Source organism: Aspergillus caelatus (genome assembly GCF_009193585.1).
Source record: "Aspergillus caelatus strain CBS 763.97 unplaced genomic scaffold BDV27scaffold_23, whole genome shotgun sequence".
Lineage (NCBI taxonomy): Eukaryota > Fungi > Ascomycota > Eurotiomycetes > Eurotiales > Aspergillaceae > Aspergillus > Aspergillus caelatus.
This window is the reverse complement of record NW_022475286.1, coordinates 41,806-69,408: the sequence shown is the minus strand read 5'-3', so window position 1 is coordinate 69,408 and position 27,603 is coordinate 41,806. Positions and strand designations below refer to the sequence as shown.

The 27,603-nt window shown below is 49.9% G+C and overlaps 5 protein-coding genes across 5 annotated transcripts; 4 read left to right on the top strand and 1 right to left on the bottom strand.

The window, feature by feature from the left end:
• Positions 1–521: 521 nt before the first annotated feature.
• Positions 522–2,464, top strand: BDV27DRAFT_142030 (HET domain-containing protein; the record flags this gene model as incomplete). Its single annotated transcript, XM_032069901.1, has 3 exons — positions 522–602; positions 757–1,415; positions 1,474–2,464. 3 exons carry the CDS (start codon positions 522–524, stop codon positions 2,462–2,464), a joined length of 1,731 nt encoding a protein of 576 aa, XP_031931436.1.
• Positions 2,465–6,496: 4,032 nt separating this feature from the next.
• Positions 6,497–10,792, top strand: BDV27DRAFT_168110 (P-loop containing nucleoside triphosphate hydrolase protein; the record flags this gene model as incomplete). Its single annotated transcript, XM_032074682.1, has 3 exons — positions 6,497–6,589; positions 6,637–9,075; positions 9,143–10,792. The coding sequence occupies 3 exons, from the start codon at positions 6,497–6,499 to the stop codon at positions 10,790–10,792; spliced, it is 4,182 nt and encodes a 1,393-aa protein (XP_031931435.1).
• Positions 10,793–11,564: 772 nt separating this feature from the next.
• Positions 11,565–19,100, top strand: BDV27DRAFT_168108 (type I polyketide synthase; the record flags this gene model as incomplete). The annotated part of the gene is made up of 8 exons (XM_032074681.1): positions 11,565–12,006; positions 12,063–12,180; positions 12,237–12,353; positions 12,416–12,435; positions 12,488–12,882; positions 12,930–13,053; positions 13,121–17,675; positions 17,726–19,100. 8 exons carry the CDS (start codon positions 11,565–11,567, stop codon positions 19,077–19,079), a joined length of 7,125 nt encoding a protein of 2,374 aa, XP_031931434.1. The 3' UTR covers positions 19,080–19,100.
• Positions 19,088–21,349, bottom strand: BDV27DRAFT_122413 (major facilitator superfamily domain-containing protein). Its single transcript, XM_032065623.1, has 4 exons — positions 20,608–21,349; positions 20,393–20,546; positions 19,207–20,318; positions 19,088–19,157 (listed from the first exon to the last, which is right to left on the bottom strand). Exons 1-3 carry the CDS (start codon positions 21,121–21,123, stop codon positions 19,360–19,362), a joined length of 1,629 nt encoding a protein of 542 aa, XP_031931433.1. The 5' UTR covers positions 21,124–21,349; the 3' UTR covers positions 19,088–19,157; positions 19,207–19,359.
• Positions 21,350–22,824: 1,475 nt separating this feature from the next.
• BDV27DRAFT_168106 (NACHT and TPR domain protein) lies at positions 22,825–27,504 on the top strand (the record flags this gene model as incomplete). The annotated part of the gene is made up of 3 exons (XM_032074680.1): positions 22,825–22,839; positions 23,057–23,410; positions 23,465–27,504. 3 exons carry the CDS (start codon positions 22,825–22,827, stop codon positions 27,317–27,319), a joined length of 4,224 nt encoding a protein of 1,407 aa, XP_031931432.1. The 3' UTR covers positions 27,320–27,504.
• Between the last annotated feature and the right edge of the window lie 99 nt (positions 27,505–27,603).

Here is a 27,603-nt window from a genome sequence, read left to right as displayed (position 1 = left end):
TCGCTACTTGGTTGATCTTCCAACTACATTCTAAGGAGCAGTGTTTCTGTTCCCAATGGCAACCGAAGCTTGCTTTAAAACTTTTGAAGGACTGTCCATCAAGGCACTTCTCTTTGTCCTCTAGATTCTGTTCGCCTATTTCAATTTTCAATTAATATTCAACGCAGTTTTATTTTCAGGCTGTATTGGGCCTAAATAGGAAAGGTGTTGCTTAGTGCCTTACCTATAAGGTATAAGTTGACCAGGGCTTTCAATCACTGTTAAGCTTTGTATCTCTACCAATTCTATATGTATAGAACTCATCTTTGATATATATTTATATGTAGACTAGATCTATATGGAAATATAAAAGAAATAGAGAAATATTCATAATTCTAGGTCACATGAGTTTTGCGGGTTTGAAGTGGGTTTTGAGGGAAACCCGATCAAACTGTACTATTGAGCTCGACCAAAACTAATATTAATTTTTCTGTTCTAGAGTGATTTATACTACAGACGGAAAACATATATACTATAAAATCATGAGATTAGCCCTATTTATATTGTTTGCCTATTCACGAAAATCCAAATCCATACTGCGGATACCATTTACTATTGACATCGTATCGTTGGGGCTATGTGAGTAGCAAATCACATCCAGATCCGCGGATTTAGATGTCGCGGATGCTGCCCCAGCCTATTCCCAGCCATTCGCATCCATAACCCGACGTTCACCAGTGTCCGGGAGATAGCTGTGAGCAGGTAATACTCAACTAGAAACTTTCGTACGTTTGGGGCGATGCTTCGATGAAGGCAGGGATACTCGTTAACAATGTTGCATTCAATATTACCCAAAACCTGAGTTCAGCTCTGCATTCACTGCGATATATTACTAAGCCACGCGTGATGTTGATTGATTTCATCTGCATCAATCAGGAAGATTTGAAGGAGAAAAATACCCAATTGCCACTAATGGGACAGATCTACCGGGATGCGAATGCTGTCATAGCGTATGTTCGAACATTAACCCCACAGATTGAACAAGCCATTTTGCTTTCTCGAAGATTCCCGCGGCCCCTGTACACATTGGCAGGTATGATGTGGCAGATGGGCAAGGTGAAGTCTTACTTTTCACCACACACCTGGCGCCAGGAACTATTGGATATATTGAATGCTGTTGAGGGATGCCTGCAAATCCGGTCATCTCCGTACTGGTCACGAATGTGGACCTTCCAGGAATATGTTTTACCAGGACAAGATCCAATCTGCATTTGCGGCAATGAGACGTTCAAACTGCCGGAGTTAATGCAATTAGAAAGTAATTTCGACTCCCTCATCGCCGCCTCCTTGAACAGGGTTTACACGTTACCTATCAAGGATCGGTCTGAAGCCCGTCAAAATCAAGTCCTGCTGAGACATCTTGACAAATCCGCCCAGTAAGTGGCTCACTCTAGTCTCCAAGGCAGATGGCTATTGGAACCTCTAGCGGAAAAGGAATTCAGCTCCCTATGGGAATCGTTATGTTACACTTCTCACCGCCAGTGCAGCAACCCCCCGTGATAGGGTCTATGCCCTGTATAGAATTAGTCCTGGAATGCAAGAGCTCCGCCCCCCGGATTACAACAAGCCGGTGGATCAAGTGATAATGGCAGCTGCAACATATCTCTTTGAAGTCGAGATTGGGACACATCTTTTTGAGTCATTCCATCTTCGTGAGGGGAACCTTACGAACCCCTCCCATCCTTCATGGCTCCCAGACTTTAGCAAATCAACCCACGAGACCAGATTCGACTACTGGCGTCAAGGCAGAGCCCTGGACAGTTCCCTTTTAATTGGCATGCCACAGGGGAGAGAAAGCAGCTTTGGTATTCCCTTTAGATTGCATCTCTGGGCTAGACGGGTAGGCGTATGCGACGTTGCCTTCCGCTTCAGTGCAGACAGAGAGGAGATCATCACGCAGATTATGCGAGTGTTCGAAGAGACTGCTTCTAATTGGGGAAACTCACTGGGACAATCTAATCTTCCCCAGCGATTTTTCGATGCCTGTCTTGCTCATACTCCTAAATGGAAGGAATTTTCAATCAATGATGTATTAGAAGCGCTGATAGATATCCGCCAAGCAATTCGTGATGGTAATGCCCCAGAGGACATGACAACCCCTCGGGCACCATTGGACTATGCGTTAATGGAGGAGCTACCATTTCTCGCACACCGAATTGTCTTTTCACTCTCTAGGTCTTCCACAGGGGGCTTCGGGATTGGCGTTGAAACGGTTGAGGATGGGGACGTTGTGGTACTTCCGGAAGGCATGACGGCAGCAGTTGCCCTCAGAAGGTGGTCATACGATAGTAACAGTGATGCAGAGGTCTATAAAATGGTTGGTCTTACGTTTGTGGAAGGTATCAGAGAGCAGTTTGGATCAAGGCCAACTCCTTTGTTGGTGGATTTACGAGGACAGGGCTTAGAAGAGTTTATTGTTTTGTAGAGGCTGAAAGTGGGAACCTGTACCCCTTTATCCTAGTATATCCAAGATTAATGATTTATCCCAGATCCCAGCAGTCTAATTGACCCACGTTTGGTATTACTGTGTGCCCGTGCCACACAGAGTCTATAATAATGTATCCACGGCCTCTTCCCCCTCCCTATTTATTAGCTCTCTTCTTTCTGCTCCTGACGGTAAGAATAATAGACTGCCGTATGGGCCTCAGGATATAAGCGGGGCCAAGAGATTACTGTCTACTTCTAGTCACGTCAGTAGCAATGACTTAGTTCTATCATTGCTACTGAACTGGCAGCTTTATGGCTTCACCTGACATCGTCACCACCGCTACCTCCAAGTAAACTGAATATGACTTCCATTGTAAAAGGAAACCGCATTTGTAGCATCCCCCTCCCCCTCCCCCGGAACGATATTTTAGGTTTGATTGTGGAAACAGTGAGTACAAATCAAAATAAGTCCAGACAAGGGATCGATCTGGCTGATTCTTTTATCACCGTAGCTGTGGTGTGACTTTTGCTCATTACTGGCGTTTAGCCTCTCCCGTCATGAATTTCGTCAACTTGCCTTGCCCTTCCTTTTTGGGACTGTGCACATTCGATTTAGGCGTTCTTACAACTGCCGTGTTCATGAAGCTCTGAAGGGGCTTCTATCGAAGACAACCGTATCCGGATAATTTTTGTATCTGAGTGGGGCTTAAATAGAAAGCCAGAGGTGCATGATCTCTGCCGTCTCATCCAAAGGATACGGAACGTACAGATCATACTGTAGGTACAGGGGAGGCAGATATTTTGAGCATCCTCACTTATTAGCAACAAGATGGCAGGTTACTCTTCGCATTCCGCCATCGCCTTTCCACAGTCTCGACCGCCGTGAACCGGTACCTCGCTTCTATTACCGAGGCCATCCAAGCATATGTGAAACAGAGAGTCTCTATCATTCTCAGTGTATCCGTTCGCTTACTATAGGCAGCCCAGCAAGTCATAACAGTGAACATCACCGAGAGTCTTTAAAACGGGCAATACTTTCGCTACCATTTCTGGAGCGCCTAGACTTCAAATGTGACACTGGCCTGGAGTCGCAAAAGAACGCACCAATTACTCTCCGTTGCGGCAATGTTCTTCCATCTCTAAAATCTCTTTCTCTGACAAATTGCTACCTTGAGGATGAACAAGCAAGCCTGTGGGCTGAATATCTTCAAGTAGATGCTCTACGACACTTGACACTGGACGGAAGTATGAACACCACGACCAAGCTGTTAGACCACCTCAGTAGTCTTACATCCAGTGTTTCATACCTGATCTCCTTGTCTCTACGGAACGCCCAGCACGCCAATACAGGCCTCGACACGCACGCTCATGACTCCCTTGATCAATTTCTTTCACGTATAATTGCGCTGGAGGCTTTCACTGCATTTGACTTACCCAAATCTATCATTGATAGTCTTATAGGCCATCAGGGCCATTCCTTGCGTCGACTTAGATTTCGCAAGGCGGGACGCCAGGGCTATCCGTATTTTGAAGGTCGATCCCTCTTTACATTTGATGAATTGAAGGCCACGGCGGTGAAGCTCCCAGTACTTGAGCGGCTGGGTATGGACCTGCGTTTCATGGAGGAACTGGTAATGCCATCCATGCCCCCTCATTATAACCAGTAACAGCTCACATATCCAACTGACTTCAACATCGCTACGTAGTCCTATGATATTCTTAGTGGGGTAGCCTACTTCCCTAGCCTGATACTATTGGAGCTCAACAACTGTTTCCCATCCAAAATTAGCCCAAGCGACTTTAGATATCCACCCCACCTGGTCGACTCATGGCTTAATTTATCTGTTGCAGAGGAAGTGTTCCGGTATATCGCTGGTAAAAGAGGACATTGGGTCCCCTTCAAGGCACTGGATATCAAGATAGGGGAGTGGGAGCCAAGAGCTGAAGGCCCAATCGCTGTCGGGAGAGGCTGCAGATTCATGTACTCCTGTCGATGGGCTGATGGAGCTCCTCGGAAGGTAGACGGGGTTTTTGTGGATTGCCGGGCCCAACATAGAATATTCGACAATGGCCGATACGAACAGGCATTAGCATCCGTTGGTCTGATGAGTATGTATAGTCTTTTCGATGGACTAGGCAGTATGTAGTGTATTTTGTTGGCTTAGATACAATTGAACACCATTGACACTTGTCCCGAAAGGATGCAACATAACAACGTTGTGTGGTAGAAGGCTAGACTTATGATTCCCGGACAAATAATTATCGTTTTATTACTAGGGGTGGTTGTCTTCATTGCTGTCATCCTCCTCATCGTGGCTGTCCGAATTCCCGCCATCATCCTCCATTGACGAACGCCATCATATCTTCATAGGTTGCGGCCACGCCAGTGGACCACCCCAGATACAAGATTTATTTTCCTGCGTTATCCGCAGACAGCGCCAAATGGTCATCGATACAGTCAAGTATCTTGAGGCAGACTAGCCTCATATGATGCGATTGCTATGCCCCGGTTGACATAGACCTCTATAACTACTAGCCCAACCGCATCTAAAACCTTCTATGAATGTAGCGGATCGAACCTTCGCTAATTTGCCATCGTTCTGTGATACGGCCAAGCCATTCTTGAAGGATGAATATCACTTACAAGTACCACCCACCGCTCCAACCATACCCATCTCGTATTATGCATTGTACTGATAATGACGATGATGATGATAACATGCAGGAATGCCGAGGGTGAGTGCTACACTGATGGCAAGGACGCCGGGTATGGCTGCGCTGTGCTTATAGAAACGAAAGATTGCGAAATGAAGGAGAAGGGAAATCGCCGCGTGAGTTTAGAACATCATCCCTGGTGAAAAGGCTTATATACTGATATCAAGACTTAGGGTCTATGATCATACACTAAGAGACGGGCGGTGATTGTCCGAGGTGTGGATCGTCCTTTTTCTCTGACGGGTGTCGGGCGAAGGTTGACTATGTGAGTGGATGCAAAATAGCCAAAGGTCCGTTGGAAACGGTCCCTGGAGATTGTATTATATCCTCGCCGTCTGCATCCTTTTATAGAATTGAGGACGGGGGTGATTTTTATCTTATCTTCAGTTGAAGTGGCGTACCTAGCAAATGGTTAGGATAGGTAAGGATAATGAAAGGGAGTTGTCCTATCTATTTGAACCAAGCCTGGCTTTTTAATTTGAACCCTTCAAAAATCCTTTGTATTCCTACAAGGACCACCTCGACATGTTTTGTTCATTACGCCAGGGTTGCTGATTCCCAAATATACTAATATATACTTCACGTCGGTCCAACTGCACGTACGCAACAACGATGATTCCGAAGGTTGAGAATCATTGCAGCAATACCGAGGTTATCGATGGTGGAGCCAGGTTTCAAGACATCGTGCCAACCAGAAAGATATCCTACACGAACTATACATAGTAAGTCTAAAGCTGCCTGAACGAAGAGACCTAAAGATCCGTAATGCCCCGACTTCCGACGGGGAATTTTTGGGGAATTTTTGGGAATTTTCTTTGCCCATTTGAACTCCTATCATCAGTCACGTTAATTGTTCGTTTATTTTCCTTTTAGTTTTTTTGGTTTATTTCTTTATTTATTATTATTATTATTATTATTTTTTCTTACTTGTCTTGGTTCCCTTTCATCCTTCGAGATCAATGTCCAGGGTTTTACCCGCGTTGTTTTTGTTGCCAAGAAGGATTCTCGTATCCCTTTCGCCCCGCGCGGTTAGCGGCATGTTGACCCGGCGTTAGCAGTAGCATTTATAACATCGCTATCGGATACATGGGTGGTGCGACATGTCAGGATGACTGGGGTCAAAGAACTATCCGTGTTTGTCCATATTATTGGGGCAGGATTGGTGCTGCAATTGAGCTTTCCTGCTCTCCGCCAGGTCACCGCAGGTCTCTTGACCTTTGTGAGTAGCACGCGTGATGGTAGCCACGGATATACCGAGAAGAATGGAAGACCTACACTGAAACCGGTCCAGCGAATCTGGTTTCTGTTGACATGCATGGCGTGTGGTTGCTTCATCGCCATCCTCCGTGTTGCTACGCCCGCGAATAATGGGTTCCTCCTTGAACGCTGGCTGCAGTTGATGACCTGGGTGAGTCTAGAACTGTGTGACTTGTAGTCTATACTGACAGCTGTAAGATCGTCATGCTGATCCATCATACCACGCTGGTGACCGAGTCAGTATCTACTGCAAGATATTTGATTGGGTTGAGAGGATGCCTGAGCTGCTTCGTAGCAGCACTACTCTTAATAGTGGAGCAAGGCACAAGCGAGGGGTTGGAGAAATCTACGGAGGCGCTCCCTGTGATGGCGAAGATGAACCAAGCCATCATGGGAATATCAATCTTGATCACTCTGTCGTTGCCGCGACGATCCCGCATATTCCGGGACGGAAAGGCAATTGATGGCGAAGGTTCATCCTCCGTTCTGGGGCGTCTTTCCTTCCACTGGGTGAGCGAATTGGTCGCCCTGGCCGAAGCCCGACGTCGCGTCACTTTGGATGACCTGCCGGAGCTGGATGATCGGACACGAGCAAGGACTCTGGAGGAAGAGTTTTTCCAAGCCGCGTGCAAAGGTGCATCACCTCGCTGTGATGAACAGTCTTTATTCAGGCTATTGCTCCTTTCGCATGGCAAGTGCCTGCGAAATCAGATTATTCTTTCTCTTCCACTGGCTCTGGTAGCGTTTACACCACAGTTAGCATTGTGGAGGATGCTACAATTGCTCGAAGAACAATCAGCGAGACGATCAGAGACTGCCGCCCTGGCGTGGTGGGCATTGGTTTGTGGCCTCACGATTGGGTTCTCGGCGTGGCTCGAGAACTGGCTGTTGTGGTTGGCCATAAACAAGATCTCGGTTCCCTTGACGCAGCAACTGACGGCGATCTTGTACAACAAAGCCATCAGTCACTCTCAACTGGCTGCGGATAGCCTCAACGAGCAAAACCTCACAAACCTGATCTCTATGGATACACAACGCATTGCGACCGCGGCAGGGTTTCTCTATTCGAATGTTCTACAGGCAATGAAACTCATTGTCGCGAGCACCCTGCTGGCACACCTACTAGGATGGCAAAGTTTGCTGGCCGGACTTTCCACCCTGCTGGTTATTACGCCGTTGCACCGGATCTGTCTGCAGAGGTACGGAGCAGCGGAGCGCGCCTTGACAGGCCTTCGGGATAGTAAAATGGCTGCACTAACCGAGGCCCTACAATGTATCCGACAGGTCAAGATCGCCGCACTGGAACGCAATTGGGAAGCTAAAATCAATCAGCTTCTTGAACGAGGGCTGCAGGAACACCGCACTGCTTTCCACTGGTATTTAATGAATTTGGCTTGCCATCTAGTCGGACCTGTCTTGGTCTCCGCGACAGCTATAGGGTTATATACGTGGATACATGGGAGTCTGACTCCTTCCGTGGCGTTTCCTGCATTGTCCCTGCTGGGATACATTCAGTTCATCCTGGGGCTCATTCCTGACCTTTGGTCTGGGATTGTTGGCGCCAGGATCAGCTTAAGGCGGATGGGCAGCTTTCTTCAACCTGAGAAGATGTCATCAATCACAATGCCAGGGGAGCGTATAGAGTTTCAGGACGCCACGATAGGTTACGAAAGCTCGGAAGGATCTCAACGCTCAGGGAGCTTGCGCGACGTAACAACAAGTTTCCCACCAAAGGAGTTAAGCATTATCACGGGTGCCACGGGCATGGGCAAGAGCCTGTTGCTACGAACGATTCTGGGCGAATGCCGCATACAGTCCGGGATCGTGCGACGTCCGATACCAGCGACATACGATGAGATATACGGAGAGGCAGCCACTACACAGCAGAGGTGGGTGATTGACCACGCCGTTGCATTCGTCCCCCAAATCCCGTGGAATGAAGCTGCCACGATACGTCAAAATATTCTCTTCGGCCTCCCTCTTGAGCCAGAAAGATACCGATCCGTGTTGCATGCCTGTGCGTTGACACAAGACCTTGAGCACCTGGAGCAGGGCGATCTCACTGATATCGGGCCCAATGGGTGTAAGCTGAGTGGGGGACAAAAAACACGTGTTGCACTTGCTCGAGCCTTGTATTCACGAGCGGAAATCCTGCTACTAGATGATATTTTCAGTGCTGTGGATATTCACACAGCGCGGCATATCTTCATGCATGCCTTGACAGGTGAACTCGCCGAAGGCCGAACGCGAATTTTGGTAACGCACCATGTTCAGCTCTGTGCCCCTAAGACCAAATATCTTGTATCCCTCGATAATGGGACAGTTGCTTTCGCAGGAATCCCATCCCATGTAGTGGACGAAACCCCCGAGGCGAATAAAGATTCACCAGGTCATGAAGACAAACACCAGATACAGACAGCAAATTCAACGCTAGCATCACATACAAACGACCCATTAATGTCGGGAGATGTTACTACAGAGAACGCAAGTTTCGCCTCGGTGGAAGATAGCCGATCACGAAAGAATCCAGTTCGACGGGGCATTTTACGACAGTACATTCAAACCAGCGGTGGCTGGAGGCCGTGGGCTGTCGTAGCCGGGTGCTATGTTTCCTATAACGGTCTTCTTCTTGTCTTGGTATGTACCCTTACCTGTCTGCTATTGAAATGCCATTATAATCAATACACTAATGCTAAAAACCTAGTACTCCTGGGTGCGCCTGTGGACCGAAAGCGGATCCTCGACCATACCAGACGCCAGGAGAATGGGATATTACACGCTTGGCTATATCATTATTGCATGTACCGCATGTGTCCTGGGAACGTTGCGATCCTACTTGGTGTTTGATGTGTCGCTTCAAGCCGCCAGGGAGCTATTCCACCAAACAATTCATGCCCTCCTACGAGCACAAATCCAGTGGCTAGAATCCGTACCTACAGGGAGTTTGATCAATCTGTTCGCTTCTGACTTTTATCTCATTGACTCGCGACTGGGACTTGATCTGATCGGGCTCTTCAGTGCTGCCATGGACTGTGTTGGTGTGATCATGGGTGCGATATTGGTTTGTCCGGCGCTGACAATCATCGCCGCGGCCCTTCTTTGCGCGGTCATTTGGTATACTAAGCGATATGTCGTGGCGGTCTGTGAGATTAAACACCTCGAGGCAACCACCAGGGGAACCGTATATGAACACTTCAACATGTCCTCGCAAGGCCTTAGCACAATCCATGCATTCTGCCGGAGGGAAGACTATACCAGCATGATGCATGCAAAGATCGACCAACAGGCCAAGACTTCTTGGTATTTATATCTGCTCAACCGGTGGCTGACCTTTCGTATCAATGTGTTGGGCACGCTCTTCTCATTATTTACGCTTTTCTTCGTTGTTAGGAGCCCTTCAATCACTGGCTCTTTCGCTGGGTTCGCCCTGGTTTTTACCAATCACCTGTGCCATGCACTGGTCATGCTCAGTCGGACGTATGCGACCGCAGAGATGGATTTCAGTGCTGTGGAACGAGCCGTGGAGTATACTGAGGTACCGACAGAAACCAGTGGAGGTGGAACTGCTCCTGACGGGTGGCCCACCGAGGGGAGATTGTGTGTCAGGAGCCTGACTGTGGCCTACTCGCCGGAGGCCTCTCCAGTTCTTCACAATATTACCTTTGCCGTGGAACCCGGACAACGAATTGGAGTCGTTGGACGGACTGGGGCAGGCAAATCCTCGCTGGCACTGGCCCTCCTCCGCTGCCTAGAGGCACGCGAGGGGGCCATTTTGATTGATGGTATTGATATAAGCACGATTAAATTGCATCATCTGCGCCGACGACTTGCGATGATCCCGCAAAACCCAATCCTTTTCACGGGCACCGTGCGATCCAACCTGGATCCATTTGACAAGTATTCCGATGACTCGCTAATCCGGGCACTTAAGCGCGTCTCCTGGGAGAGTCCTGAAGCGCTGCACGCATTGGTGTCCGATGGGGGATCCAATCTCTCTTGTGGTGAACGCCAGATCCTTTGCCTTGCAAGAGCGATGCTGTCAGACCCAGCTGTGCTGGTGATGGATGAGGCGACATCGGCTATGGATCACGGTACAGATCAGTTAATCCAGCGCTCTATCCGCTCTCAGATGGGCGAAAAGAATCCGACCCTTATTGTTATCGCACATCGTTTGCAAACTATCGCCGACTTTGACCGTGTGCTCGTCCTCCATGAAGGAAGGGCAGTGGAATTTGGGTCTCCCCAGGATTTGATGCAGTCCCGACAGGGGATATTCCGACAGTTGGTGGACAATGATGTGGATAAGGAGACACTCTATGACCATATGAATATAGCCGATAGCTACACACCATAGTAAAACCATGACCGTTTGTTGATGTCTACTTATCTCACTTGTTCTACATGTGGGCCCGCTGGAAAGACCTCGGCTTGATATATGTACATGCGTGTATTGATTCCGTTGTGGGCGATTTGGATGCGTAGGCCAAATGACAACATTGCACCCGAGAGGACAACAAAGATTCCAACCGGAACAGAAGGAAATAAAATGCTACAAATGAAACAAGGGGTCGGGCAAATGCGGAGGTCCAGAGACAATCTCCACCTTTGAGCATTAAGAGTGGAGAGTCAATACGAGGAAGATCATCCTTTCGGGAATCAATCGCCGAGGACGTGATTTCTCTGCATAAAGAGTAAGGATAGACCATCCTCGTGAATACCCCGCGCGAGATATGGCGGGGTATCTTTGATAGCCTTGTCTAGTTGCAACGGCATATCATAGAGTGGCGTAGTGGCTTGATATCTCACAGCTCAGCCAGCCCTGTGGAAAGTTAAGACTTTCTAGACAGAGGATAAGGCGCGGGAAACAGCATCCGAGATATGCATGTCATTCTGCTCAGCCCTTCGTGTGCGGAAGATCCATTTCTTCACACATGTCAGGATGCAGATCCCTGATGAAACCAAGCTAAGGGATTCGCCAAGAAATGGGCGAATGGAGCCAGTAAGCGTGGGAGAAGGCGATGGACAACTTCGCTCAGGTATTTACTTACCTGACTGTCCTCCTCAACATCCTTCAACTCTCTCTATCGATCATTCTATGTAATATACCCTATCGATCTTCTCTTAACATGGCTATGACACCACAGACCTCGGACTCCTCCCTATCGACGGGGCCCGTTCGATCCATCCAGGAGCCGATCGCCGTGGTTAGCATGGCATGTCGATTGCCCGGACATAGTGATACCCCTCAGAAACTATGGGAATTCCTGATGAACGAGGGTGTGGCCGACACCAAGGTTCCAACAACACGATTCAACGTGGACGCCTTCTATGATGGGTCTGATCGGCCCAAAACAATGCGCTCCCCCGGCGCCATGTTTATGGAATCCGTCGACCCGGCGAAGTTCGATGCGTCATTCTTTAACATTTCAGCGCAGGAGGCAACGGCCATGGATCCGCAACAACGGATCATACTCGAGGTGATCTATGAAGCTTTGGAGAATGCCGGTATTACATTAGAGTCGCTAGCAGGCCAACGATATGGTTGCTTCGTCGGAGGTCATCCTGGAGGTTTATAACAATCATCTCCTACTTACGATTGGAATTACACGCTGACACTTGACCAGACTACTGGGACGTATTCGCCCGGGATCCAGACTCCAGGCCGGTGAATGCGGGTATCGGTGGCTCCGGAACCATGTTGAGCAATCGCGTCAGTCACTTCCTGGGTATTACAGGTCCTAGGTACATTTTATCCTGCGGTAGATGCTCCTAGTATTAGAATACTGATGAAGATGCAGCATGTCCCTTGATACCGCATGCTCCAGCTCGTTGGTGGCACTAGACATGGCATGTAAAGTTCTTCAAACTGGAGAGATCAATGGAGCCGTCGTCGCGGCATCCAACCTGGTGCTGCAGTAAGCCATAGTCGCATAACCCATTCAAATAGAGAGATATAAATATGCTGATGGAAAACTAGCCCGGAATATGGTTGTGACAGTATGTATAGCATGAACGGTGCTAGACTTCAGCGACTGATGATTCGATGCAGCTGGACCGATCAGAAACACCCACTCGCCAACAGGGCGCTGCCACACATTCGATGCCAAGGCAGACGGGTATATAAAGGCAGAAGGAATCAATGCAGTGATTCTGAAACGACTTGACGATGCCATACAGGATGGAGACCCAATTCGAGCAGTCATTCGAGGTACCTCGAATAATCACAGCGGTCGCACGCCTGGTATTGCATCGCCCAGCGCTGATGCCCAGGCCGCGGCGGTGCGCACCGCATATGAGAATGCTAACATCACCGACCTTTCTCTTACGTCGTACCTTGAATGCCATGGTACCGGCACCTTAGCTGGAGACCCGGTGGAGGTGACCGGCGTCTCCTCTGTCTTTGCACCGTCACGGGCGCATGATAGACCACTGCACATTGGATCAGTATGGAGATCGCATCTTTTATTGACAGATACTGATGAGTAATTTAGATAAAAAGTAACATCGGGCACTCGGAGACTGCGGCGGGTTTGTCCGGCTTGATGAAAGCCATCATGATCTTAGAAACAGGGCTCATTCCAGGCAATCCGACATTTGAAACGCCGAATCCTAATAGTACGTAACAAGCGAAGAAATGGTATTCCCGAGAGAGAGTGTGTGCGTGTGTGCTAAAACCAGACAGTTGACTTCAGTGGATTGAAGGTCAAGGTGAGTCGAAGTGTCGTCCCTTTCCCCAACGACGTCCCATTTCGACGCGTAGGTGTGAACAATTTTGGATTTGGCGGCAGCAACTCTCACGCTATCTTGGAAGAGCCCAAGGTGGTTCACTTGGATTACTGTCCCACACATAAAACGTCCTACACGGCTCCTAGTCCGGATTCTGTAACAGAAGAGGCTGCCAAGCAACCACATATACTCTGCTTCTCAGCAAACAATCGGGACTCTCTCCACCGTTATATTGAGAAGTTCTCTCAACATTGTACCAGCCCAAGCGTACACCTTAATGTCCGAGATGTGGCCTACACACTCGGCGTGCGCAGAAGCAAACACTTCCACCGGGGCTACCTCATCACCGATGACCTAAAGCATATCGACCCAGCAACGGCAGTTTACGGGAAGAAAAGTGTAAACGCCGTGAATGTGGGCTTTGTCTTTACCGGCCAAGGCGCACAATGGCCTCAGATGGGCTTAGAACTATTGACATCATTTCCTGTTGCAAGGAAATGTGTTGAAAAACTGGAAACTGTGTTGCAGCGTCTGCCCACCAAGCCGACATGGTCATTATATGACGAGTTGACCAAGCCATGTAGCCCTGATCATATCCGAAATCCGGAGCTCAGTCAACCACTAGTCACCGCATTGCAGATAGCAATCATCGAACTCTTCCGAAGTTGGGGGATCTCGCCCACCAGTGTGGTTGGTCATTCCTCGGGCGAGATTGCAGCTGCCTATGCGGCGGGCTACCTGAGCGATGCCGAAGCTATCGTTGTTGCATACCATCGTGGTCTGGCTTCCGAGAAGGCGCAGTTAAACGATACGCCACCTCTCGGGATGCTCGCGGTCGGATTAGGTGGAGAGCAAGTCACGCCTTACATTGATGGGTTGGAAGGGGTTGAGATTGCGTGTTACAATAGCCCTGCAAGCGTGACATTATCTGGGCTTACCTCGGTGCTGGAGCAGGTCAAAGCCAGACTCACGGAGGGTGGCGTGTTCGCTCGAATGCTGCAAGTAGAGCTTGCGTATCACTCGACCTATATGGAGACGATTGGTGAGGTGTATGAGACTCTGCTCAACCGTGACCTCCCAACAGTCGCGCGGGAGATCCCATCACCAGGCGATATCGCAATGTTTTCATCGGTCACGGGATCCCAGCAAGAGGAGTGTCCGGACATTGAATACTGGAAGAGGAACATGACCTCTCCTGTTCGCTTCCAGGATGCGGCTGGTACCATGTTGTGTGGTAACAACCCGGTGGCGTTGTTGGTTGAAATTGGGCCTCATGGCGCGCTGAAAGGACCCATCACACAGATCCAAAGGGCCCTCGAGGGGACACCATCCAAGGTTCCCTATCATTCCGCATTGAATCGAGGCTCTGATTCAATACATAGCACACTCGCAGTCGCCGGTCAACTCTTTCTGGCCGGGGCTCCCGTCGATCTGGAGAGGGTTATTGCAGACAGAGAAGGAACCCGCCCCATGGTGATCGTGGACCTGCCGAACTACTGCTGGGACCATTCCACATCGTACTGGCACGAGACACAATCTAGCAAGGACTGGAGATTCCGACCCTTTGTTCACCATGACTTGCTGGGAAGTAAAATCCTCGGCACATCGTGGCTCCATCCAACATTTAAGAAAACCATGGATCTCAGTCATCTCCCGTGGTTGCGAGATCACCTAATCGGGACGGACGTCGTCTTTCCTGCATCGGGATACATCGCAATGGCAGTCGAGGCAATGTACCAGACCAGCTGTATGCGTAAACAAAGCCGTCCATTTCCCCTTCCCAATGAATTAGGGTACCAATTGCGGAATATCCGATTCAATGCGGCGCTTGTTTTGGAAGAAGATGTAGAGAGTGAAGTCTATCTTACAATGAACCCATCCCAAGGAGGAAATGAGAACTGGTCTGAGTTCTCGATATCATCTCATAGAGATGGTACCATTACCCAACATGCAACTGGATTAATCCGGCTCCAGGAGCCCGTTATTGACCCAGCAGATGAGACGGATATAGCACCATTCCAGCATGCCTCTCCCGGGCATCTATGGACCAAGGCCTGCGCCGAGCTGGGATATCACTATGGTCCTGCATTTCATCTCTTGGAGAAAGTGGAATCGCGTGCTGGTCAGCGACGGGCTCGCGCATTGATCACACTAGCCGACCCCCCTTCAGCTCATGATCCTCAGTCTTTGTATCCTGTTCATCCTGCCGCGCTTGACGGTGTACTCCGAGCCGTTGTACCTGCAGCTATCGCTGGAGACCGCAGCAGAATGGCTGAGACTCTAATCCCCGCTATGGTCGATGACCTGATTATTAACCCCACCCATCGACCACGCGCGGGTATAGCGGTCGCTTCTAGCTATTACTCTGGGCGTGGGAGAGAAGATACCGAGAAGAGCTATCTAGGAAGCACTTCTGTATATGACCCAACTAGCGGTGCTCTACTAATTCGAATGACCGGATTATCGAGTCACAGGATTGATTTGGGCATTGATCCGATAAATCGGCATACCCTCGTCCACGATGTCCTGAAGCCGGATATTTCCACGCTGAACGGGGAGGCCATAAAACAACTTGGACAAGTGCACACGAATATGACTCCGTTGCTTCTTCGGTTAATGGTCCACAGGAAGCCCTCCCTGAAGGTGCTTGAAATTGATCTAGGAACGCGTGAACCTGGAAGCCTGTGGCTTGAATCTCTGGAAACAGATGATGACTTGCAGTGCCAATACCGTTATATAGCCCGCGATGCCACAAATCTTTCTAGCGTGGAGTCGAACTATCGCGATCAAGCAAACACCTCCTTCCAGCTCCTAGATCCCGAATGCAGCCACTTAGGTGTTGGGAAACAGGAACAATTTGACCTGATAATACTCAAGGCCATCTCGCCTTTGCCTCAAAGATCAGCGGCCGTCGTGAGGGCCGTGAAAGACCTACTCTCGCTTGACGGTTATATACTGGCAATCGATCACACAGAGGCTCGTCTTGGCCCTGACTCAGAATCTTCGTTGGCCTACATAGTTGAGAATATGAAATTCGCAAGGGTGCTCTCCATCCCATCTCAGCGACGGGCATGCGTTTTATGCATACCACCAATGGTCGCAGACTCTACTCCGCCAACCGCCAAGCAGCTGCATGTCATCCGTATGGGAGAAAAGACTGTCCTACCTCCTATGGCCGAACAGTCCTTGACAGAAGCAGGGTGGCAAATAGCTGAGCATGATTATGTGACCGCAAATGTCCCAGCTGGTGCTTCAGTCCTTATTCTGGATGAGTTATACTCGCCCCTCCTAATGGACATCACTGAGGCACAATGGCTGTGCCTCCGCCATCTTATTACCAGCGGCTGCAAGCTTGTCTGGGTCACTCGAGGCGGCCAACTTTCCGCCTCTGAGCCAGGTAGTGCGCTAGCTGCTGGGCTTTTCCGCTCAATCCGATCTGAGGATCCTGCGGCTACACTGATGACCTTGGACATACAAAGTCAAGATGCGTCAGCAGCACTGGTCTGTCTTCCTCTAGTTTTGGAACAACTCCAGGTGCGCGAAACTGGTCTAGTGACCGATAATGAATATGTGGAGCAAGATGGTATCCTACACATACACCGGGTCGTACCTTACCATCCGTTGAGCCATGATATTCAATCATGGCGGGAGGGTTTTGTGGAGACATCACTATCCACCAATGGTCCCATCACACGTCTAGTAGCCGAGGATATCGGCACTCTAGAAGGCCTACGCTTCGTCCAAACCCCGGACGACACCCTCGCCGACAATCATGTTGAAATTGAGATTCAGGCTGCGGGACTAAACTTCAAAGACGTTGCGGTTACGATGGGCATAGTGCCTGAGAATGAACATCTACTGGGTCTGGAAGGGTCCGGCATCATTCGTCGTGTTGGGTCGAACATTGATGATAAATCTATTATCGGGACTTCTGTCGTCTTCATGGAGAAAGGAGCCTTCGCCAACCGTATCCAGGTCCCATTGGAATTCACACATCCTATCCCCAACACCATGTCGTTCAGCGAGGCAGCTACGATCCCGGTCGCGTTCTGCACAGCACTCTACTCTCTGTTTGATATGGCAGACCTACAACCCGGACAGTCCGTCCTTATTCATTCAGCTTCCGGGGGTGTTGGCATTGCCTGTATTCAATTGGCTCAATATGTCGGAGCTGAGATCTACGTGACAGTTGGTAGTGACGCAAAGCGTCGCTTCCTACATGACACATATAAGATCCCCTATGAACGCATGTTCTCATCCAGATGCTCCAAGTTTGCCGCGGAGATCATGAAGGCCACCAATGGAGAGGGCATCAATGTGATCGTGAACTCGATCACGGGCGACTTACTCGATGCAACCTGGAGATTGTGTGCCGCTGGGGGCATTCTGGTCGAGCTTGGCAAGAGGGATATGGTGGAGCGTAATGCTCTATCCATGGAGCCGTTCGACCGGGGCTGTTCATTCCGTGCTGTAGACCTTTCACACCCCAGGCTGTTACGGAAATTGCCTAGGTACGTTAACATGATGTTCATTGAACTTCCATATACTCATCAAGCATTAGTATCCTTCGCCGTGTTTTTAGCCTTGCAATCAATGGTCATATCCGCCCTATTGATCAGATTACAACCTATCCTATCACCCAGGCCGCGGAGGCCTTTTCTTTCATGCGCAGTGGAAAGCACATAGGAAAGGTTGTGATCCAAGGCATGGCTACCACGGAAAAGCTAACCGCCGCGGTACGCCCTCTGCACCGGGATATAACGTTCAACGCCGGATCTGCCTATCTCATTGTAGGCGGTCTCAAAGGCCTGTGTGGTAGCTTAGCCTTGCACCTGGCTCAGCGAGGTGCCCGCCATTTGGTGGTGATGTCTCGTAGCGGATGTGCGGATCCTCGCTCACAATCGGTCATTACCAATTGTCAGTCCCTGGGATGCCATGTGCATGTCTGCCGCGGTGATGTTTCGCGCAAGGTCGACGTGCAACAGGCATTTATCCAAGCTCCTGTTCCCATCAAGGGTGTTGTACAGGGTGTGATGCTCCTGCGTGACCGACCCTATGAGCTGATGACAATCAACGAGTTTCACGAATCCATCGAGGGAAAGGTCCAAGGCACATGGAATCTGCACAATGTCTCCATCGAATGCGGTCTTGAACTAGACTTCTTCCTCCTCCTTTCAAGCATCTCGAGCGTGGTGGGCGCCCCAGGCCAAGCAAACTATGCGGCTGCCAACAGCTTCCTTGACTCTTTCGCCGGTCATCGACGATCCATGGGTCTTGCCGCCCAGACGATTAACCTGGGTGTGGTGGAAGATGTTGGGGTTGTGGCAGAATCGGAGGACTTATCTCAGCGTCTTGAAGCCTCTGGGGAGTTGGTTGGCATCCCCGAGCGTGTGCTCCATTGTATGGTGGATTATTCCCTCCGGCAGCAGTTTCTTCAGTCTACCCACCAGCCGGATTCAGGGCCTTCGGAAATCCCAACCCGGCTCATAACTGGACTCGCCGTGCCTCAAGATCCAACCGAATCTGGCCTCCGATCCGATCCTCGCTTCCGCGGACTTTTTGGCGGTAATTCGAACTCCCAAGGCAATGCAGGAAAACCGACGGACGAGCTCGCGGCCGCACTCCAATCGTTCCACGCCATGATTCGCGCTGATGTAGCAGCCGATGAACTGCACGAACCGTGTCTGAGCATCCTCGCCACTCGGCTAGCGCGGATGTTGCGCTATAATGAAAACCAGCAGATTGAGCCTGGGCAACCCCTATCAGTGTATGGGCTGGACTCTCTCTCCATGGTGGAACTGCGGAATTGGATCAAGGCTCAGATGGGGGCCACAGTAACTACGTTTGACGTCCTTAACGCTAATAGTTTGATCATGTTGGCACAACGGGTGGTAAATAAGTTACGTCGTGAATAGAGACTCACTAGGTGCTTGCAGGCATACTGTGATGCCATACTGCGCGAGGATAGTGACCGGTGCATGTTGGGATTCAGACTAGATTTTGGTGTAAGGATTTATTTTACATGGGCTAAAGGAGGCTTACTTCGTCAGAAAAGTTCAATAGACACAGAGTAAATAGAACATTCCGTCATTCAATCGTTCATGACAATTCATATATACAGGTTTCAAGAACAAAAGGCCCCACGCGCGATTTCCACTCATACTACATATGCATTTGTATCTGCTTATTTCCCCATCACGGCTCAGCACTGATCTGGCTCACACGTCGCCCTTTGTTCTGCACTCTATCGGCTGCCAGCGTGGCAGCGAACTTGCTGTTTGCACGAATTTGCGGTCCCTTCCAATAGAAGATATAGATGGGAATGACAACGAGACAGGAAAGACAAGCCAAAATGGTGCTCGCATATTGAACATGCCACTCGTCGCCAATATTGCTGTACATGGGCGTCGCGTACATGGCGGAAATACCAGCGAGAAGATCACGAGCGAAAGCATTACCCCCCGTCGCGGAGGCCGAGTAGACGCCATAGGAAGCGACCATGTAATCCACGGAGGAAAGGTAAATCGCGTAGTTGGCAATCCCGACACATGCGGAGAAGATCATCGACGCGATCCAATGGACATTGCGCGAGTCGCCTGCGGCAAAGGTGGTCCAAGCAAAACCGAACAACCCGATGGGCTCCAATGGCGCCAGGAAGAGCAGCCACTTGAGGCGACGCTCGGGTGGGATCGCCGCATCCCCGTGTCGGACACGCAGCTTCTCATCCCGCATGAACCAGGGAAAGTAGCTGAAGTAGGCGATGAAGTAGGCCGCGTTGATGGGAATCACCGCCCACGCTTGCCCAAGCGTACCAAAGCCCCATCCCTGCTCGTAAACGATGGCAAAGCTTTCGAGGAAGGTGAAGATCAGAGCATCGGAGAAACCAGACAGCAGGGACAAGCACAGGACAATGGGCTCGCGCAACAGCATGTGAAATGGTCGCATCCAGATCTTGCCGGCTTCTTTGAAGGAGATGCGAGGAACTTTCAGCTCGTTTGGTCCGTAGATATTCGGGTCTTCTCCTGACTTCCGGCGGCGCTTAGCCTCCCTATCCATGATGATGGTGGAACGACTCTCGGGCATGAAAAAGATGATGGCCTGGGTTACTGCTCCGAAGATGAGCTGGATCCAAAAGAACCATTGCCAGTCAAGGACTGAATAAATGTCAACCACATTGGTTAGCCAGAAGCTCGCATCCAACGGCAGAGAAAAAAGAATGGTTGCTTACAGCGCGCAATTGGCCCACCGATCACACCACCAATGCTGGTACCAATACAAGAGGATAGGACGATAAAGGCAAGAGGGAACTGCTGTGTCTCGGACTCGTAGATATCGGCAATCAGACCGAGAGTGACACTGCCACCCGCAGTAGAAATGCCACCCTATGCGCTGTTAGTTTGCCTAGTTCTCGAACGCTCGCTTGCCACGGGGGGGAGAACCAACCAATGCACGAGCGACCACCATAGAGCCCCAGTTGGGGGCAAGGGCTGCTGGAAGTTGCCAGATGTTGATCAGGAACATGGAGAGCTGGAGAATGGGCCAACGACCGAATTCCTCCGACCAGGGCGCCCACAGCTCGCACCCGATAGAATAGGTCACTAGATAGGCCATTTGGCCCGTCCGAGCGTGTTGCTCGCTAATATTGAAGGCCTCAGAGAGAGGTTTGACGGCAGCTGGATAGACTGAAGTGTTGAAGTTCATCGAAACTTGCACGAACGCGACCGCGGCGAGATAAGTCCATTTCTTCCATCGTGGCCACGAGTAGCCCAGGATCTCGTAGCAATCGCTTTCCTTCAGCTCCCGCTTGCCATCCGAGCGGGAGCTTTGCTTTTCTGCGAGCTCATCGGCAATGTCCACGGGCGCATTGGATTCATAGTCGGTGCCATTGCCAGAAGACGGGCTGCTTTCCGCGTGAACGGCGTGCGTTTCTTGTTGGTCTGGAAAATACATCCGGGGCATGTGCAGGACTGGAGCTGACAAGACGAATGGAACAAGAAAGAGTTGGTGAATCTTCCCCAGGTCTTTTATTCTTACAGCCGTCGGCTTAATCGACCAGAGAGCACCGACATTCCGACAGAAGATCGATGACGTTGACGATGTGGATGATCTCCATCCTGAACACAGTAATTGTCTCCATCACTGGTTCGACTGATTTTTACATCGTCGTGCCTGCATTCGTGATATCGCAGAACCGGTTCCTCGAGGGCTGCTGTCTTATATCATTGGCTTCCGAATTCTCCCGACTCCACCGGTTTGCTCCACACGCACATTGTCCGAACCTGATGACGTCACGGCCTCGACTTTTTCTAGGGTCGAGATCAGTAAATGAGGAAAGAAAATATCTGGTGACGCTTGTGAAAGCCGAGGCAAAAGTAAAAGTCACGATGGCCTGGTTCCTATGCATAAAGTACAGGTTCCTCAGGACAAATGTGGTTGCAACAGGGCTAGAAGCCGCAATCCTGTTTCAACATACTGTGTATATATATATATATGTCTGTACTTGGGACATCGGACCATGACAGGTAGCGATCATTCCCAGAATACATATATCGACTTGACCAATTGTTGGACCTGAAAACTTTGTAGTATGGAACCATTCCTGGGTCCAGGTACTGAAGTACTTCATAATTCATGGACACCGAATTTGCGCACCTCTACCGTACTACGTTGCGCCGTTCTAATAGAACAAACCCGTCAAGCCTATCGATGTGAAGCCTCGACTTGCTGCTTCGCGAGAAATAGTAGATTTGATCAATCCTAGTCAGCATAAAAAATGGCTCCCATGGTGATGGTTGATGCGTGGCTGAATCTCGTTTGTCGTGTGCTGTGTTGATGTCATGGATTTGCCTATCACCTCGAATCGTTCCTCAATATTGGTTCTTCCTGCCCGAAAAAAAAAAAAAAAATATTGTGAAGGGCTTATGGCGAAATGATATACGGTAGGAGAACATGTGAAATCGGATTCGTTCTCAGACTTGGAGATGCTGATATATGGTCCTTCGTTCTGGCGCACTAGGGCTTTTTCCAATCTCCTGGTAATGAGCGGGTATCAGATTGCCGAGCGCCGATAGTATGAATTGTTATGAATATATCACTATATACATATTATTTCAGACGCTCAATCTCCTTTTTGACTTTTGATAAGACAGGAACGATCGGCTCGATGGGTTTCTGCTAAAACCTTGACTCTCATAGGGATACCCACAAACAAATCTTGACTCTACTTTAAAGCCAGTAGGTAAATCCGAATTCATCTCCTCTTTCCAACCCAGTCATTAGTTAAGGTTCGTATCTTGACCCCTTCAGGGCAAGTGTGGTCCTGAGGAATTTCCTACTCGGTAGTTAGTCGAGGCGAGCTAGATTCCGGCCCACCACAACCACACCAATAGCATCCCCGATATCCAAGCCACGGACTAGTGATTAGCAGCCCGCCAATCTGTTCTGGCCCTGGGAGATAATTTCTTTCAGCCCCTCGTAAAGGAGTAAAGGACCCCCGCTCTCGCCAGCCGCAGCTGAGGTCCGGTGAGCCTGCATTCGTCCGTTGTGGTTTTGATTCGACACTAATACTACAAGCGATGCTGACAGGCATACAGGAAGGATCAGATATCCAGCCAGAATCTGACAGGAATAGAAGCCTAAGTGCCTGAAGATTGTCAGATGATGGCTGGCCCCACTGTCTGATTCGTTTCTACTGCGGCGAAGACACCAATCAGCACGATTTCTCGCTTTCTTGGAGGGCTCGGCCTAAAGTTGCGCAATTAGTATAAAGCGGGCTATCCCACCATCACTCGATATGAAGCTTTCTCCCACAGGTGTTCTTTCTTGATCATGCATTGTGGAGGTAGCGACCATCTCTTTCCATAGACTCGCAGCAAAAATGACGGTTCCGAAGAACCAGATCCCCGCCATCTATGAACGGGCAATAAAGAAGTACCAGGAGATCACCGACGAGCCGTTCGACGTGCAATTCCTGGCAAAGATTCAGAATGTCGAGGATCTAACGAAAGAAATCGACGCAAGGAACAACAGCTTTCGCGAATTTCGCGAGAAGAGGGGCGCGATTTTCGATGTTCTCAACGCCGCGATGATCCCGGTGCAGTTGTTCGGTGATTTGGCCGCTGGCGGTGCCTCCATGGTCTTCCCGCCGAGTAGCCTTGTCTTTGGGGCCGTGACCTACTTGATGGGGGCGGCGAAGGGGGTGTCTGCGTCCTACGATGCGATCCAGGATTTGATGGGAACATTGAAGGTGACTAAGGGATCCACCGGTGATGGAGAGCAATGGTGTCTAAACCCCGTCTAGGACTTCACGATCCGACTGAAGGCCTATAGCCGGGAGTCCATCTCGGATGATCTCAGCAATAAGCTCAGCGATATTCTCGTGACACTGGTCGAGATTCTTGCCCTCTCGACGAAAACCATTCGCCGCGGTCGGTTGCTCAAGTTCACGCGCAATATCCTGCTGGGGAGCAATGATGCTATCCAGGGGGCCATGGGTAAGCTGGACAAGCTAACCAGAGTGGAGGCGGATTTGGTTGGGGCTGAGACGCTGACCGAGTCGAAACGCACGGGTCGCGTGGTGGATGGAATGTCAGCAACGGTCACCTCGACCCATACCACCGTGATCGAAACTGGCATGACCGTCAACCAAGTGAACGTGCGGGTCAATGAGGTGCAGGAGATGCTTGGCACCTTGATGGTTTCGGTCAAGGAGAACAAGCAGGAAAGCAGTGAGGATCGTGAGAAGGCACTGCAGGAACATGTGAACAAGATTCTCCGGCCATCCAAAACGGACTCTGCTCAGGACTGGTATGATAAGATTAACAAGGCTCGTATACCGGGTACTGGTGATTGGGTGAGAGATGAGCGGATCTTCAACGAGTGGTATGACAAGGATCTACCGGTGATGTTTATATCGGGTAATCCTGGAGCGGGAAAGTCATACATCGTGGCAAATATGATCAGCCGTCTTCTAGAATTGCACCCCCAGAGTGTGCAAAACAGCTCACTCACCTCGGTGGGGTTTTTCTTCTTCAAGGACGACAATCCAGGCACAAGGTCATTTCACCAGGCCTTGCGGGACCTCGCGTTGCAAATCAGCAAAAACGATCCGGTGTACCTGAAACACCTCGCCACTATTGAAGATTACGAGACGATTAGCACGCTCGAGAGCGCATGGCGACTGCTCTTTGTCGATTACTTCGTGAAGAATACCAACGCCGACAGCAATGTCTATATACTGTTAGATGGCGTGGATGAAGCGTTCGATGAAGAGCGCCGGACCTTCTTCAGCCTGGCAAAAGACCTCTATGAACCTGCTGCAGAGTCCCATCTGCAGCTCGCTGTTATTGGCCGACCTCACATAAGTGACCAGCTGCTGGAAGGCCTAGAGGTGGAGGTACCGACAATTCATGTCACGACCCAGAAGAACTCGAGAGATATAAATCAGTACATCCATGCCAGCATCAAGAAGTCGGTGGTTCTCCGCAGAGTGTCAGCGAAGTTGCGCCAGGAAATTGTGGAAAAGCTATCGGCGAGAGCGGAGGGCATGTTTCTCTGGGTGAACCTGATGCTACAAGAACTAGTCAAGAAGCGGAACGAGTCCAGTATTCGGAAGGCGTTGGATCAAGCCCCCAAGGGCCTCAAAGAAATGCTCCGCCACGTCCTCGTAAGCTTCTCGACTAGCTCTAACGAGGAGGAGCTGGAGTTCCTCAACGAGATCTTGCTATGGGTTACGTGTTCGAGGCAGCCCTTAACGCTGGCTGAGGTTGAGTTCATTCTCAAGCTCAAGTCACCAGAAGGAGATGGTATGATCTATCCCGAAGGAGCATTGCGGCGCCAGTTTGCCTCCTTCTTCAGCCTGGACCGCGAGGATGGACTCACCACAGCGGAATTGCAGATGATGTCCAAGAACAGGAACAATTTCGATGAATCTGACGATGAAGGAACGGGTAGAGATGAGGACGAGGAGGCCTTTGAGGATGTTGAGAACTTTACAGATTTTGACTCCCACAAAGAAACAACGACAGTCACTTTCTGCCACGCATCCATTGGCGATTTCTTCCGTGATCCGACAGAAGGCAAGGTTTCCGATGAGGAAAGCCATGTCCCTGTTGGAGTCGAGTATCTGCGTGCGAAGGCGCACGTGCTGAAGACCTTTCTGAGGATCTTTACAGATAAGGAGTTCGCGAAAAAGGCGGACGATGGTGAGCATATGCTCCGTCATGCGGCCGAAAATTGGGTCCATCACCTCCTTACCACGCCTGCATCGGACTGCGCCCTTGAGGACAGACGCGAAATTGCCAAAATGCTGCTGGTAGCGCTGAGATCTGAAGAAGCGATCACGGGCTGGATCGGCTATCGGGGCTGGATATCCACGGAGGCTAATATTCGGGCCATACGACAGTGGTGGGAAGATGATGAAGTGTTGGAGTCCCTGACGCTGGATGAACGAGAGTTCATCTCCTCGACCAAGGAGAATCCCGTCACAACATTCAAGCCGCTTGCCATGCTGTGCACTAAGAAATATGTCGCCGAAGATATGTGGTTGGCTGCTCCTGTTGCTGCGGTGGTGTGGAGCTACCAAAGTCTGATGAAGGGCAAAGAGGTCAACTTCCTTGAAACATTTGACCCGACTCCGGAAGAGGTCATTGAAGGTGCTGAATTTGGCGACTTTGAAAAGAATGCGTTGTGGTATCGCAGGTGTGCCATCGTCCTGCGCCAATTGAAGTATTTTGACCAGGCGTTGGATTACTTCTCGAAAGCAGTTGAGCTAGCGCCGGACATGTGGCTGAGCAAAGCTGGCATGGCCATTGTGTATTCCATGCAAGGGGAATGGCAGAAGGCTATTGACCTGGATGAGGAAGTTGTGCAGACCTTATTGGTCGAAATTGAGGCGCATCCAGACGACTTGGGACTCAGGGCCAGTATTCACACAAGCTTAGAACGCCTTGGTGATTCCTACCAGCAGCTTGGGGATCCCAAAAAGCGATTTGAGGCATATAACAGGGCACAGACGCTAACGCCCTACTGCGACACATGTATCAACGTGCTTCTTGAGCATTATAGTGCAGAGCACGATCATCAGGCCACCATCGACCTGCTCAAGAATTTAGCCGATACCCCGGTTCCGGACAAAGACTTTTCGCGATTGACACAGTCACTGTGGGACAACCCTGCAGAAGACACGCGTTACTTTGTGCTCGCTGCAGATGCGGCATTGGCTACTGATAACCTCGATTTCATGGTAGAGTCATGGCGTACTGCCGCTCGTGCAGCTCGCAAGGCGTCCAAGACGGTGACTGCCGCTCAGCTCGACATGTCCCTTGCACGAATTTACAGTGAATTCCTTCATGATCAGACCAAAGCCGTCAAGCGCTGGGAGAGAATCATGAATACATACGCCTCGTCGAAGGACGACACTGTGATTGGCTTCTCAAAGCTGAAGGCCTCCTTTGAATTGGCGAAACAGTTTCTCTGTGACGCGGTTGAGGCAGGAATCGGAACCCCGCAAGCAGAAGAAGCCGGAGCAAAGCTCGAAAAGCTCGGGAAAGAGATTAAGCTAAACGACGCGTCTGCGCTTTGGACTATCTCCAGCATGCGTGCCATTTGCTTAGGGATCTACTACCGCTTGAGCGGGCGTGAAGCGGAAGCTCGGGCTCTCTTCAAATCATCCATTAAACGGGGAATTGCGATTCTGTCTGACGATGACCCTGAGAACGATGTGTTTGGATTCTTGGACCTCCTGAATGCACTTGTGGCGGCTGGCGACGTCAAAAATGTGACCGCAGCTGCGTATCATGAAGTGTTTGGGAAATATAATGTGGACGATCTAGAGGGGGCAACAGGCAATGAAAGCCCGGGCGATGAGGACTCCAACTGGCTGAGCTGTGATGGACCCTGTCGGAAAGAATTTCCTACGCTTGACGATTCCTATCAGTGCCCCATCTGTCTCGATACCGCATTCTGTCCAGCTTGTGCCAGCCTGCTTGCCGAGGGGACTATGGGGATCAGGAAATGCAATCCCAAACATGTCAAGGATTTTATATATGTTCCCCCGCGACCCAAGACCGTACCATCGGGAAAGATGCTGGTGGATGGGGAGGAGATCGACTTTGAGCTTTGGAAGCAGCAGTTGAAAAAGGAATGGGGCATTTAGATTCTTTTATCTTATCGAGTCTATGAAAAATCTCTACTTTTCGCCGTCTGATGAAAGCTTGCAAACTCGCAAAGTGGCCTGCGATAAAGTATCTAATTTTCTTCAAATATTTCTAACACTAAAAAAACCTGGTACATACGACCATAGGGTGTCGAGAACAGGACTTCCTATCCACTCAGCCGTACTTTAGCCATATATTATGTATAGTCAATAGGTATAATATGTTTTTTAAATACTACTATACTAGTTCTATAAGTTTATGTGTTTAATGATTAATTATAATA